Here is a 15,294-nt window from a genome sequence, read left to right as displayed (position 1 = left end):
AGCTCTCACTCTCTCCCGGCCGGGGGATCAGTAAAGTTTGTTCCCGTTCCGGGGAAGGAAAGGAAATCTTTTAAACGTTTGTTACCTAAGTGGTAAATTGGCTGCGAGTGCTCCTGAATCACACGCCGAAAGCGCTCGCTCTCTTCTCCCTCTCTCTTTTTGTTGGCTGCACTCTATTTAATGTCAAAACGGTAAAGCATCTGTCCTGAAGTGCTGAAATATTCATGGAGGATCAGCGATTCTCCATACTGGCGGAGGAGCTGGAAAGCTAAAACGGTTCTTTAAAAGACCAAATTTTCCATGTGAATCAATTGCTCCGCTCGCGGCGGAGGCGACTCCGCGGCCGAGCCCGGCCCTTTGGGGCCGACCCCCGTCCGATCGCCTCTCGGAGAAGGGGGGAGGGAGATGCTTCCCCTCCTCCCCCACCCCCCGAACCTACCGCCCCGCCGGCCCGGGGGCACGGTAAAGCGCGGAGAGCAACCACGCCAAGCATCCCTCCCGTGGATCCGTCCTTCCGCGGCACCGCTCCGCGGAGCATCTTTTCCCCTCTTCCGGCAGCCTGTTGACTGTCCTTGGAATTATCGGGAGCGGCTCCGACGGGAGAATTTTGAAACCTAAAAAGGTGTTTGTTGCTCAATGCAAAACGCCACCACTTGTGTTACCTCTGAAACAGACAATTTATTGGAGTGAACATACCTTTTTAACATATTTTCTTTTTTTTTTTTTGTCAAGAGAAATTTGTGCAGTAGGTGTAAACTTAGTAGAAGTGCTGTTTGTGAATTATATGCTAACAAGGAAATCAGGAGGAAAAACTCTCGAAAAGTCTTTATAACTAATGTCGGCATGCCTTAAATTAAATCTGAATTAAAATTTCCCGTTTGTAAACTTTCGGATGTAAACTTTTTAAGGAGGTCTACGCTATAGTACGTGCTTTTTGAACATGGAATTAAATAACTTTCACGACATTGATCCCTTAAAGTCGCAGCCAGGAGAAATGCTTCAGAACAGCAATGAGCAAAGTCTGTCCGTTGAACTGAGCAAACTGAACTTTAAATCCTCGGTTTTGTTGGTTGGGTTTAAAAACAAAGAAAAAAAAAAAGAAAAGAAAAGTTTTATATTTAAATTTAAACTCTCGCAAGTCTCTTTTCAGTGTAGCTGACTCTTCAAGCGTTAGAAAGTCCTTCGCCCCTCGGCGGGCCTGTTAGGAACAAAACATTTTGCTTCCTGATTTGGGAAACGCCAGAAACTCTTTGTTTGAGTCATGGTGGGCCAAGTTTGAGAGCTGCCCCTTGAGCACGTTGGCGCCGTTCCCCACCGCGCGTCCCAAGGCGCCCGTTTCCAGAATGGCTCCTTTGGTGGTAGCCCAGGAAACTGTCGTGTTGCTCAGGGCTTGGTTCAAAGTACTGTGCCTGAACAGGGGGTCGTGGAACACCCCGTCCACCCAGTTCCTGAGGTTGGTGACCGGCGAATCCTGGTGCCTGTCGATGACACTGACCGGGGCGGGGACGGCGGTGGCGGCCGAGCCCCCCTGCCGCTTCAGCATGCAGGAGGGGTACTCGGCCTGGTTGAGGGAGGTGGCGGTGTGCGCCAGGGACCAAATCCTGGGCTTCGCCTCCAGCAGCTGCTGCCCCTGCTGGAAGCACATTTTGGACTCGCAGCTGCGCTGCCGGGCGCCGAGCAGGTCGGGGCCGCACTCCTCCGCCGCCGTCTTCAGGCAGCTCCGCGCCCGCTCCGCCGCCGCCGCCTCCTCTTCCTCCTCCCCGCTGGCGGCGGCCGGCGGCGGCATCTTGGCGGCGGGGGGCTCGGTGGCCCGCGGCGGGTGGCTACCGCCCGGGAGCGGGAGCGGGTGCGGGAAGGGCCGCCTCAGCTCGCACTCCGAGCTCTCCGACTCGGCGGCGTCCAAGTCCTCCAGGTCGCTGAGCTCCAGCTCCTTCTCCTCCTTGCCCGTGGGCTCTGCGGGGTGGGGGCGGGGGAAGGGACAGCAAAAAGAAGACACACACGGTCACTGGCGGCGCCGCGCTGCTCCGCGGCCGCCCCCACGAGCGAGGCCCGCGGCCGCCCCCACGGGCGAGGCCCGCCCCGGGGGCGAGCTGGCGGCCGAGACCCCGCCGCCGAACCGCTAAGTGCCTGTTTTTAGCAGGGTACCCTCGGCTTTCCCGCTCTTCATCGCCTCTTCCTGCGAACCCTCCTCCTCCTCCTCCTCCTCTTCCTCGTAGGGCCGCTTCTCATCCGAGCACTTGTTCCGCGGGGGCCAGGTCATCTTGTTCTCCTTCTTGAGCCGCCGGCGGGCGTTGGCGAACCAGGTGGAGACCTGGGTGAGGGTCATCTTGGTGATGATGGCCAGCATGATCTTCTCGCCCTTGGTGGGGTAGGGGTTCTTGCGGTGCTCCTGCAGCCAAGCCTTCAGCGTGCTGGTCGTCTCCCGGGTGGCGTTTTTCCTCCGCGTCCCGCCGTCCATCGTGCCGTACCTGCGGGCACAGGGGAACAGTCCCAGCGTGACACGGCGCCCTCGCCCCCCGAGGACCTGCCCGACGCGGGGTGCCAAGGCCCCGGCCCCGGCCGCTTGCCTGAGGCACCCCCGGGGGAGTGGCTGGACCAGAAAGGGGGGAGACGGGCGAGGACAGCTCAGCTTTCGGGGGGCGACCCGCCTCGAGAATTCAGGCCGAGGAAGAAAGGGAGGAGGAAGGGTTCAGCCAGCAGCAGCACCGGGCAATGCAAATCCCCGCTGTGCCGTGGCGGTGGTGGCGGAAAGGGGCGAGAAACCGCCTGCCTTTATTCGCCGTGAAGTCAATGTCAACGTTTCGGGCAGCGGGGAAATCCTAGCAGCTTGCAAACGCACAGAAATCCCACTTCCCTGTTGTTTGATCAGTTCCTCCCCAAACAGAATACATCTTGGGTGACCCCAGGGTGTAACTGTTAATAGAAATATATTTCCTCTCCCACCCTTTCATTAGTAATCTCTTCTAGCCTTTTGTTCCTGAAATTGTAGAAACCTAACGCAGATGACACCGGGCTGCGACTGAATATTTAATGCACATCCTCCAGGAAAGGTCACCGGCGCCCGATGGGCCTCAGAGCTCGAAACGGCGCGTAAGTGGGTTTGCGCTGCTTTAAAACTAATAAACATACCAGAGATGCCCGGGCGCCTAAGCCTCACTCCGCGCAGGAAAAGATAATTACCGCCCCTCATGGAGAAGGACCGGGGGGGGGGCCGAAGCGGGGAAGGACCCTGTGCCGGTCTGCCTGCGGGAGGGGGGCGTTTCGGTGGGGAAGGGGAGGCGGCATGGGGCTAGGGCTGGGGCCGGGAGGGAGATGCTGGGCGGCGAGGATGCTCGGCCGTGCGGCGGGGAGGGGTGGGGATGGCGAGTGGGAGGGAGAGGAGGGCGAGTGGGAGGGAGAGGAGGGCGAGCGGGGCCGTAGCGGGGGGGGGGGATGCGTAGGCTTACCTGTCGTACTGGTACTGGCTGAGGGTGTGATCGTAGGGGTAGTAGGCAGCCGCCGGGGCGATGCCCGCATGCGCAGACCCGCTCCCGTCCTTCGCCTCCAAACTGTTCTGCAAGAGACACCGCGCCGCCGCCCTCAGCCCCCGCCTCCCCGAGAGATCGGATCCCCCCCCACCGGCCCCGGGGCGGGGGGACAGGGGACGGAAGGGGGGGTGCCGGACCTTCCCGGAGGCCCCTCGGCCGCGGCGGCCAGCGAGATCAATAGAGACATTAACTCGCGCTGTTACGGTGCCGGGGGGGGGAGGATAGAAAAAGAAAAAAAGAAAAAAAAAAAAAGAAAAAAAAGGCTGGCAGAGAAGAGCGCATCATTTTTTGCCACACGGGGTCTGGGCCGCCCCAAACTACCCGCCCGGCCGGGCCCCCCGCTCTCGGCCGCCACCTCGTCAGGCGCGACTTTTAATTGCGTTACCGTGAGAACCGTGCCGGGCTTGAATATTTAATGACCGCGGAGTTGGACGCGCCGCGCTTCCGCGCCTGTCGCCAAAAGCGGGCTGGCGCGGGCGAGGGAGGAGGAGGATGAAGATGATGAAGAGGAGAAGCAGCGCCCGGGGCTGCCCCCGCCGCGGAGAGGTCCCACCGACCAGCCACCGCCCCGCGGGGGGAGCGCGGAGCGGCGCGGAGGACTGTCGTCCCCCGGGGCGGCGGGCGGCTTACCAAGGAGTAGAAGGCGGGAGCTTCGGTGCCGTAGGTCACGTAGTTTCCATAGCCCTGGGGGCCGGCGTAGGGGCCGCCGTAGACCCCCAGGGCGGCGGCGGAGTTGAGTTCGTGTCGTGCGGTGGCGAGGAGGCGGCTCTCGTACACCGGGCAGTACACGGGGGTCTGGGCGGAGGCGGCCGCCCCCGTCTCGGCCAGCGTCCGGCCGCTGGACTCGCAGCAGGTCGTCAGGGAGTTGGTGCTCATCAGGAACTGGAGGGAAAGAGAGCGGCGCTGAGGAACTGGGGGGTGGGTGGGGGGAACAACTTCCCAAACTAAGTAACCAAGTTTGGAACTTTTTTTTTTTTTTTTTTTAGCACGTCTTAGCTTTGGGGTGTCGCTCCTTCCCTCCCTCCCTCCCCTTCCGTATTTTACTTCAATGGGGGTAAAAACGCTCTGGAGGAACCCCAGAGGTGCAAGTATTTTACCAGTTTAAGAAAAAAAATCCCACAACAACAACAACCGCACGCCCCGTGACTGTGGGCGTTTAATCCTCTGTAACACGTTGGTCCAGCACTTTGTACTAAAAACCTAACTTTTCTGGTGTGTTCTCACAAGACTGGGTCTACACCGGTTTCCTCCTCTTGCAGCACAATGCTTCCCATCTGCGTTTTTAAACCTTTTTTTCTGAATCACTCATGCATATTTATTTTGACTGCAGATTTGTAGCAGCCACGCACGCATCTGTTATTAACCTGCTGGTTTAGAATATCCCATTGTGTTTCTACGTTCCGGACCTCAGTACTTTCGTGTTTAATTGCTAAACTGGGAATTTAATGGGGAAAGAGAAAAAAGCGCTTGGGGAGGGAGGAGATGGGGGCGGGGGGGGAACGCGGGTTACGGGATCTCTAGCTCCCCTTCTCACCTCCCTCATCTCCGTAATCCACCCCCACGCACCGTTAGCACCCCCAAACACCCTAAATCCCGCGTGTTCCTTCCCCTTTTAAAATACGTGCTCGAGATATAACTTCAGCATCTCGGAAAGATGCGGAGCGAGCAGCCGACGTGCCGCTCCCGCGCGCTGGAGAGGATGGCTACCGCGCTCAGCCCTTGACGGAAGTAATCAATAAGGATTGAAATTCAATCAATTAACGCTGGTAGGCGAAGAGTCTTACCTGGGGTGCAGAGGAGTAAGGGTAGCCAAACTGAGGATATGACATGGTACAGAGGCTCCCAGTTATCTAGAAACAAGGCGAGACGTCTGATCTGCACGCTATTGCAGCCTCGCTCTGCTCTATTGTACCAATTGATTGGTAACCACAGGTCCCTAGATGCTTATAGGACGAAGCAGAAAACCACATTTAATTTAGTTACACGAAATCTTAAACTTTCTTTTTTTTTTTTTTTTTTTTTTAACCGAATGAAAAGGAAAAAAAAATGTATAGTGATTTTAGCACCTTGTCCTCTGCAGCTACGAAACAGAAGTAATTGTTACGTGTGGGCTCTGAGGCTGGCAAACGTGACAGCAGAAATACATAGTTTGTACCCACGGAAAAATAAAAAAGGGGGAGGGGAATAAAAGTGATACAGATACATCAGTTCAGAAGCAGGGTGTTTTAGAAGAGTCGAGCCTCTGACGTCACCCAAAAAAACCCTATTCAAATTAACCTGTCTGTAAGTTTAACACTCATTTTCGGGACCCTTTGCCCTGGCGTGGAAAAAAGGCTCTCCAGCATCCCTGTCTGCCTAACAGGAGCGAAAGTTTGGAAAGCTCTAGAGCAGCGGCTACGCCTACTTGCAACATTTCTGTGTATTTCTGCGGGGAAGGGAAGAGAAGTAAATGAATGGTTTTAATCCGAAGGATCAATGTTATATCAGCTAAGATTTCCCCCCACCCTCCTTCGTCACTGAAGGGCTGGTAAGCACTTTTAATTAGAAATTAATTAATGAGCAGCTGCTTCTTCCCACCCCACAGTAATAATTAGTCTCAATTACAAACAAGACATATGAAGGGACACACGACTGAGTCTTCATTTAAGATTTAATCAACAGTTAAAATTAGCGCTAACGCTGACAATAAAGCACATGACATGCAATCCTGCTTTTCTTTTCGGCTTTTATTCCAGACGTGTGATTACAGGTAGAAAACCCTACAAGCGTATTCCGGGGAATGACTGAAAGGACCTGACTTTTCACGTTAAAACGACTTTGATTCCATCGCAAATCTCGGCTGGAAGAGCCAGCCTTTGGCGGGGCGGAGGGCCGTATCCAGCCCGCCTGTGCTGCGAGGTGCGCACGGCTGAGGGGGGCGGGTGGGGGGAATTAGGGAGGGAGGGGGGTACAATTCAAAAGTGCCAAGTGCTATTTCTCAAACATCTCTTTCAAGGTGGTTAGGCGGTTCCCCGGGACCCCCGAGTGAAGAAGGGCCTGGGAAGGAGTCTCGTCTCCATCATCCCCTTCTCCCCCAGCCCGCCCCACCGCTACCATCAGCTTCCCTGTCCTCTGGGGGCTAGTACCCACCCCCCCACCTCCAAGCAGGCAGCATCCTCTGTGCTGCCGTCGGGGAGGAGATGCTGGAGCTGCCGGCGGGCGGAGGTGGCCCTGGGCCACTTCCTCCGGACGGCAGCTCCAGGCTCTCCATCCGACGGCTAGCTACGGTCGGGGCAGGGCGAGCAGGAAGCCGCTGGGCGAGTGGAGGAAGCGGAGTCAGCTCCGAGGCTGAAGCTCGGCTGCTGGTGCAGCTGAGCGCTGCTCCGTGGTGTGCAGACTTGCTCAGAGAGATTCCTGGGTTCAGACATGTGAATAGCCCCAGGGTCACACTCTAATTAATGATGATGTTCTCTTCTTCTCCCCAGCTGGAAGACTGCCTCCCAGAAACGAATCTGCCCACACTGACAGCTCGATTGAGGGTGATTGATGACTATCTGGAGACCACAGTACACATAATATAATATCTGCCGCGTAATTGCTTTAATTTACAGATGAAAATACTAGTTCTCGGATTGAGTTAGACTAAACCGAGCAGCGTTTTATGGCGCTTTAGAGTGTTTGCAAATAAAAGATATCAGATACAGTACATGCAAATTATCCTGACAGCTACAGTATCTGTAGCCGGGAGAAAGGTATAAAGAACGGGAATCAAATGACATTAATAATTGGTTTTGAGTTCTGTATTGATTTTGGGGGAGAAGGAAGTGCCTTTTCTTTCCTTACCTGAAATGCTAATACCTCCTTTCTGGGAATATTAACAACTTAAGCACTGGGTTGCTCTTATAGAAACGCTCCTTTATTCCTCCTGCTACCCCGGTGCTGCCAGGCTAGAACGATACTTCCAGCTACTATTTACAAGCAGCTTCCTTCTATGCGACGTGCTGACGGGCTGGGGCATTGTTTGGGGAGAAAAGACACCCGGTGTTTACACAATGGTCCACACGCAGCGTTCGGAGCTGCTGGCTCTGCCTCCTGCGCCGATTGCGCTGGGGGATGTTTATTTAAGCCCTGGGGTATAACTCACCGGTGCTAGGGGAGAAAACAGTTGCACTTATCTCAAGAGCGGCTCGGTGTAAAGCACTATAATTAGCTGGGGGAGAGCTAGAGGACTGCCTGGAGGAGTCCTCTCAGTTTTCCAGGCTATAGTTTGGGAGAAGTCCTGGTGTTGTGGGAGTTTTGGGTTCTTTTTTTTTTTTTTTCTTTCTCTCTTTTGATACTACTGCAGATGTCAGGTCCGCAGTGGCCCACAGAAGACTACAGGTTTTGATATTTAGATGAGTCTATTAAACTTTAAAATACAAGGTGAAATTCAATATTTATAGTCCTTGTCTATTTATATATCACAGTTGTCTTTCACTGCACCATGCAAATACTCTGGTGCCCATTTTTGCGCTGAACTTTCCTGTATTAATCATGATAATTATTTGTCATTTTTCTTTGCAGCCTGCCTGCTCTATTACTTTACCCCGGTCAGCTTTGTGCTAGTTCCAATCTGTATTCCCTAGAAAGCAGCCATTAAAAAAAACACACCACCACCAAAACCACCACCACCACCAAAAAAACCTTAATAACCTTAAACACTTAATAACCTTAAACACTAAAAGCTGACATTACATCTTCCTCCAGCGTTCATGTCTTGTTTCACTTACAATCTACAAATAATGGCCCTTTGTTGATAAGAAACTCAACACAATTTATATTTCATCTTGAATTTTTGGTGCCAGCGCACAAACATGCAATAAGCCCCGCAATGATTTAAAATAACCTTTGTGGTTCTTGCACATAAACAACATAACACTGTTCAAATCCAAGCAAAGACGCTTAATGCTGTGGGCTATATCCTTAAGCATTTGGAAAATGCAAGTCTTTGCCGTGCAATAAAAATTGATCCTTGCCAAAGCCCCTTTCCTGTACAAAGCAGTTAACAGCTTTCGAGAAAGAGAAACACAGGCTGCTCTCTCCAAAGTTTGAGCAACAAGGAAACCCATCGCGATCAATAGGAAACGCTGGAGAGTTCCCCTCTCCTAAGAGCCAGCCGGCACACCCGGGCGAGCAGGGATTTTAGAGCCAAAGCCCAAGTAAAGTCTCTCTCCGAGGGTTACGTGTTTCTTCTCCGAGAACCTGGAGCCAACGTTCATACAAGTTTTATCATAAAAGCATGAAACGAGAAGGAAACGCTGTGATGCTGGAACAGGCCACAGCAGGTAAAACAGAAAACCTCTTCAGGACTAACGCTTTGATGGACGTCTTCAGGGACATGATCTAGAGGCGGTTAATGCAGCTACACTTTTACTATCTGCGTTTTCATCGCCTCCTGTTTTGGAGGGGTTATTGCCACTCCTGGAAATATTTCAGCGACGGAATTTGCTTATGGGCTAAACAGACTTTAGCGAGCTCTTTCCGTCGACTTTGCTTTGTTTTCACGCTACAGATTTAAAGCAACCTTGACACCTCCTGACAAACGCTGTGAAGCTCTACATGTTGCCCATTTGGGATCTGACATGGAACCGAGGGCAGCCTACAACATTTTCAAGTAGATTAGCTCCCATAAAGTCGCTATCGACAGTAAATACGATTGTTTTTTTTTTTTCCTGAGCCCGTCTGAGGTGTAATTGCATCTCCTGCACTCTGAACCGAGGGACAGCGAGCTGATGCTGCCGACCTGCACAAACCTGTGCAATGGCTTGTGATCGCTAGAGCTGTGATGACAAACAAAACAGTTGCATAAGAAGGCGCCGCTAATTAATTTGCTCAGATTACAACTGCACGTAAAATCAGTTGTTCAAAGCTAGCCATTTGAATGCTTTCATTTAATAAGTCTTCAATCCTCTTGGCAAACAATCTAGATTTAAAAGCAAAAAGGCCTCACATGCTCATTCTGTTCTTTGCATTTATTAACTTTTCACACTTAAGAGCTAGAGCCAGCACACGCACTCTCTCTCTCTCTCACACACACACACACACACTCACACACACAGAGAGACAAAACTTTTCAGCAAGAGAAGCAAACGCTGCGACCTGGGCAGCTGCTGGGTGGCTAGATGGACCCTACAACATGTCCACATTTACCTGCCCGGTGCAGAGCATCGCAACCACGCTTTCACTAGCAAAGCAAAGACTGTATAAGGAAGATTTCTCCTTCCAGCTCCTGTACCCCCAGCGCCGCAGACTCGTAGGCATTCAAACGCCACCGCCTTTGAGCTCTCTGGCAGCGGACAGCTTGAACATACTTGCCTGCGAAGATAAAACTTTCCTACTTGCAAGGTCAAATTCTATGCCTTTTAAAGTTTGTCTTAAAATTCAGAAAGTTTGGCTCGATACCTTACCTTAGCGCTCGCTGAATATCACATCCACACCCCCTTCCCAAGAAATAACACACATATGTTAAAATACATTTGCCCTCTGTCCTGGGTAAAGATTGCACAAAGCCAAATGATTCATCACAGATAGTTTCTCTTCCCTCCAGCAGTTCGTTTTCAGCTGCCTTGCTGCTAAAGCAGGTTCCGAAGGGGGGGGGGGGGGAATAAACCCCACCGCTTCCCCCCCCCCCCCCCCCCCCCCCCTTCCGTAGAGAGAGAGAGACACACACACACACACAGAGGCATCACCACCAAAAGAAGAAGAAAATGTTTACCTGCGATCACGCCAGGCTTCGGCTAAAACCTGGTAGCGATGGCTGTGCCATGGCAGGGCTTCTCTCCTCTCCTCCGCGCTGGCTGGCTTCGCAGGGAGCTGGGGAGAACTAACGCAGACATTTCTCAGTGTGCAATACCTGAGCGGAGCGGTGCAGTGCCTTCGGTCCCCAGGCGCCACAACCACTTCACTAACCCCCCGTGCCAGAGTGACGTTCCAGTGAATAGCTCCACTGATCACACTCTTTCCTACTGATTAACACTTTCCAACGCGACCAGGCACTCCACTTCCAACTTTTCCCGTTTTAAACCAGAAGCAGCCAGCACCGCTTGCTTCCGCGGGTTATAAACGCCGTCTGGGGCGTGGGGGACACCATAATTAATAGCAGGTTAGTAAAATTAGTGCTGCCACTCCAATTGTTGTCCTTGTTGCCAACAATAATTGCATTGATTCTGGAGGGACACGAATGTCCTCCATTTAACCTAATGATCTGCGGGTTGCACACGCTGTAAGGCAGCCGTAGCGTTGATTAACTGCGCGCACCTCCGAACTATCATTTATCTCTGCGAGTCACGACCGAAAGGCGCTAAACTTACAGGCAACTCTCCCTGCCTCTCTCGCCGTCTTTGTTTCCCTCCCGTTTGAGGAGGTGGGCTGGGACGCCAGCGCTAGCCCTGCGCGCAGGAGATGGCCACCTGTACCTGGCCACCCATCGCCCTGGGCTTCATTCATAGCCCTGGGGCAGCGCGGCGGAGCCGGGCGCCGGGACCTGCCGGGGGCTGCGCGGCCCAGCGCGCCCCCAGCCGCAGGGAGGGGGCGACTCGGTGGCCACCGGCTCCGGGACCCGCTGCCGGCGGCGCCCCAGGGGCCGCCCCCGCCCGCCCTGGGCACAGCCCGCCGGGGCTGCCCGGGCACCGGGGCCTTCCTCCCAGGGGGAGGGGAGAGTGGGGGCGGCAGCCGCAGGCAGGTCGGGGCAGGAGCGCTCTCTCTCGCTTATCCTCTCCGTCCTCCTGCGTCCGTCTGTCCGTCCGTCCGTCCGTCCCGCCCGCTCTCAGCCGCAAGCTGCTGCTGCTGCCGCCGCCGCTCTCCCCCTGCGGAGAAGTTACTCGGACACGAGACTGGGCAAGCTGGCAGCGAGCCCCCGGTCTTAAATGTCTTTCGTAGTGTGCAGCCCCCCTCCACCCTCTCGGCCCCGCTGCAGGGTCCTGCCCGCTGCCCAGGGGCTGCGCAGCGCCCAGGCAGCCCTGCTGGGGGGGTGTGTGTTGAGGGGGGGGGGAGGGAGACAGCCGTATGCTAAGTTTTACGGCGCAGTCGGTACTTTCTTGTCTTAATTGTTTGTTCAGCACGAAAAGGGACAAATCGGGATTGACAGAAGGGGGAGGAGGGATCAATATCATTCCTGTTTAAAGGCGTAAGCCTGGGCAGACGTCTCAATAAGACAGAAGAGGAGAAAAAGATAATATTATATCCTACCTAATTAAGCGAAGACAAAGAGGTGTGGGGAGAAAGGTTCAGGAGAGGTGGGGTGGCAATGGGAATTTTTAATCCGGTGTCTTCCCACCGTAACCACCAAGGCTGAACAATAACGTTAATAGGGAACATCTGTACATGGACAGATTTATTCTTGCCAGGGCTCTTTCATGCCTGTGTCATTTGCATGGACCCGTGCTCGTAATGTTCGACACACGCTGCACCTTGTAGTGCAGTGACAGGGTAAATCTGATGAATGTTGAAACTGGGAAATCCTCTTCTCTTTCCCCTTTCTCCCTCCTCGGGTTGCCCTTGCAGCTTCCAAGGCGGGGAAACCACACGGAGAAAGAAAACGTGAGCCTTCTCCCCATCTGCACTTGTAAACAGAAAGCCAATCGTGCAGCGAGCCTTTGCATTTTAAAGCAGAGCAACAAACCCACAGCGACGTGGATGCCGGGGTTGCCCGCCCGGGGCCGGCCTGCCTGCCGGGAAGGGAAGACGGGGGTTACGTGGCTCGGGACAGTGGCACCGCTCCGCTTCCCAGCCACCCCCGTGGGACACCGACGCCCTCCCCAGATCACCCGGGGGGCGTGTGCGCTGTCCCCGACCCGGCCCCTCGGATCTGGGCTTTTTCCTTCCCCTGGGAAGGCCCGTCCCGCTGGCGCTGCCTCCGGGCTTCCGCCCCGGGCTGCCTCATCGCCCCCGCCCCGCCGCGGAGCGGGGCCGAGGGTCCCGGGGGCAGCGCCGTGCCCGCGGGGGGAACCGCCGCCCCGGGGGGGTGACCCCCTCGTCCGCCCCGTCCAGCCTCCCACAGAACCCCCTCTTTTACAGGGTGGGGTGACATCACCCCTACCCCCCAAATGTGCTTCGGGGGACCGGGACCCCGCAGCTTCCCACCGGTCCGGAGCTGCTGCTGGCGGGGGGTGCCCAGGGCCCGAGTGTCCGGGGAGCTACCGACCTCCCCCCTTTCCTGGAAGCAGAGAGCAGAGAGGGAACCGCGATGGTGAGGTGCTGATGGATACAGCCCCCCCTTGAAATTTGCTACGATGTTCAAGGGCAGGAGGCATCATTCAAAAAAATCATCTGTTACATTAACACCTACCACCAGTAACAGCACGTTGATATGTATCTTTTGTAATATAACAACCTCAGTTCCATGACATCAACTTTTTTTTTTTATTATTTCAGTGACGGTCAAAGGAAGTGAGCAGACTCTTGAGTCTGTCTTTTCCAATTTGCTCATGTCGAACCGCACACCTCGAAAATTGCCACCCATTGCCACTTTGACCTTCGCACAGTGGCTTTCTGACAAAGACGGGCCTAGCCAGGCAGGAGGGTGATAGCACTGAGCAGAGCTGAAATCCCAGCAGACATGCATGCAAGTCAACCATAGTGACCTGAAGGACACAACCACTCAGGGAACACAGGTCACCGATAAATCCAGAAAGGTGCTTGCAACCAGAGCAAAAGCTTTTGGGAAGCACTCCCAAAAAATCACGGGCCACAGCCCATGGCTGGAAGGCCATTTGTAGATTTTGCTTGAAGCTGTTAATGACATTGTTACAGGTTCTCTTTCTCCCTCTCTTTTTTAATGACCAGTAATACTAAGCTTGCAACCATTTTTAGTATTTGAACTATTAAATGGTGATCTTTTCACAGTGTTGGTCCTGTCTATCCTGGCATTCTTTGGCATTTTTCCCATTTCTGTAGGTAGATCAATGCCCTATCTGCTATGAAAAGGCCATCATTAAATGATACCAAGTGGTTAAAACCCTTAATTTTCCATGTCATTAGACAAACAGCACTGCTGATAGCACCACATACTTCCATTCAGAAAGGGAATATCATTTAATTGCCAGTGTTAATTCCTGCAGCACCATGGCTGTTCTTTGAAGACCTACTTTTTAAGAGATCAGATGGGAGAAAACACTGGCATGGTCTTTTTTTTTTTTTTTTTTTTTTGCCTTTGTTTTCCTGTAGAGGTTATTATATCACACCTAGTCAAGGAATAATATACTAATGCTTGTCTCATAACTCATGCACACTATGAAGGTCCTAGAAACACATTAGCTTAATCATGAAACCTCTGAGATAATTTACGTAACTGGAATAATTTCACAGGAAAGCCAATATAATTCAGAATGTAGTAAATACATGGATAGGAATCAGATTTTTACTGAAACTATTTTTGTCCTCATCTGGTTTGGGTGCCAAGTTTTATGCTAGCCTCAGAGCAACAAGGTTTATCTTAATGTGCAGGGATCCGTACAGGTACATTTCTTTTCCTTTTCTCACATTAAATTCATTATGTGATGTTCAAAAGACTGATATATAGTAGAAAACCTTTAGGCATTTCGGTGTAGAAAGGATGGTTTATTAAAAGGATAGGTTATTACTTTGAACAATGACTTCAGTGTGTACATTTAAATGTGAAATGTTTATCTGGTACTGACCTGCATTGTACTGATCTGTACACCTATACTTTTATTCACAAATGCACACCTAAGCTGATAAAACACATTTCAGATTCTGTGTGATCATTTGTGGGTCTTTTGTAATCCACAATGATAGAGGCTCATAATTATTTTTTCAATAATTTTCTAAGCGTTACCATAATTCCACTTGTGAGCCCATGATTTTGAGAAGACACTTACTCTGCGGTAGAAAAAAATGTTGTTGTGGTTAGAGAAATAGCTAAGGCTGCATTAGTGTACTCAGTATATGGATGAGTGGAGAGAATTACTTTTTAGTAGGAAAAGAGCATCATTTTAAATGCTTAAAAGCTTAGCCATCTCAACCCTCCTTGAAGACCCTGAAAAGGCAGAAGATAGCAAGCAAGTCAGCAGCACCAAGTTCTCTGTCTTGCACTGCAGCTTTGCCGGAGCGGGGAGGGCAGACTGAGCCTGCAGACCTTGCCCAGGTGAGCAACGCTACTGAGGTGGATCTCCAGGGAAGCAACGCAGGAACGAGCTCCTTCCTTCAGGTTATACAACTAAAGAGAAGTGGATCTCGGGTCTCATCCCACCAAACTTCCCACCAGTGAGTAGTTCTGTCAAATGCTACTCGTGAGTGATGACTTCTTGCACAAAGGGGCTACGGAAGAGAACTGTGTGTGCCTCAGAAAACAAAGACGCAATTAAAGCAGCATTTGTAGTTTTCAGTTAGGGTTATCTTTCAATGCAGGATGAACCATCATTTTTTTCCTGCTAATTATTTTCATTAGCTGTTTTAACTTTTCCTGAGAGCTCTTAATAATTGCTTCAGAGCAGAATGTGTAAAACTGAAAATTATTTATGGCACTGATTAGAACTACAGAATACTAATATGGGTAGTCAGGAATAATTTACCATAGCAGGAAAAGCATTATTTAATTGTTTAATATAGAAGTTTAATTGTGCTTGCATATAATTATCATGTAAATATCACTGTGATCACTTTAAGAGGTTATTTCTAAGTGTGCCAAAATTCTGAAGCAATCTGAAAAGAATTAATTTTTTTCTTGCCTCCCTTCACAAGTCTCTCAAGTGCACTATATGTTTTAACTTAAACCAAAATATAGCCAAAG

General features: G+C 52.0%; 1 protein-coding gene across 2 annotated transcripts; it reads right to left on the bottom strand.

The window, feature by feature from the left end:
- Positions 1-660: 660 nt before the first annotated feature.
- Positions 661-10,509, bottom strand: IRX4 (iroquois homeobox 4). 2 transcript variants are annotated; one of them, XM_074146598.1, is made up of 6 exons: positions 10,261-10,509; positions 5,312-5,470; positions 4,158-4,409; positions 3,447-3,553; positions 2,146-2,468; positions 661-1,953 (listed from the first exon to the last, which is right to left on the bottom strand). In XM_074146598.1, exons 2-6 carry the CDS (start codon positions 5,354-5,356, stop codon positions 1,202-1,204), a joined length of 1,479 nt encoding a protein of 492 aa, XP_074002699.1. In that variant the 5' UTR covers positions 5,357-5,470; positions 10,261-10,509; the 3' UTR covers positions 661-1,201. The 2 variants fall into 2 exon arrangements, with proteins under 2 accessions (XP_074002699.1, XP_074002698.1); XM_074146597.1 differs by lacking the exon at positions 10,261-10,509 and having other exon boundaries at positions 2,146-2,567; positions 5,312-5,356.
- Positions 10,510-15,294: the final 4,785 nt, after the last annotated feature.

This window comes from Numenius arquata, chromosome 4 (genome assembly GCF_964106895.1).
Source record: "Numenius arquata chromosome 4, bNumArq3.hap1.1, whole genome shotgun sequence".
Classification (NCBI taxonomy): domain Eukaryota; kingdom Metazoa; phylum Chordata; class Aves; order Charadriiformes; family Scolopacidae; genus Numenius; species Numenius arquata.
The sequence above is the reverse complement of the archived record's forward strand: the minus strand, read 5'-3'. Positions and strand labels throughout refer to the sequence as shown.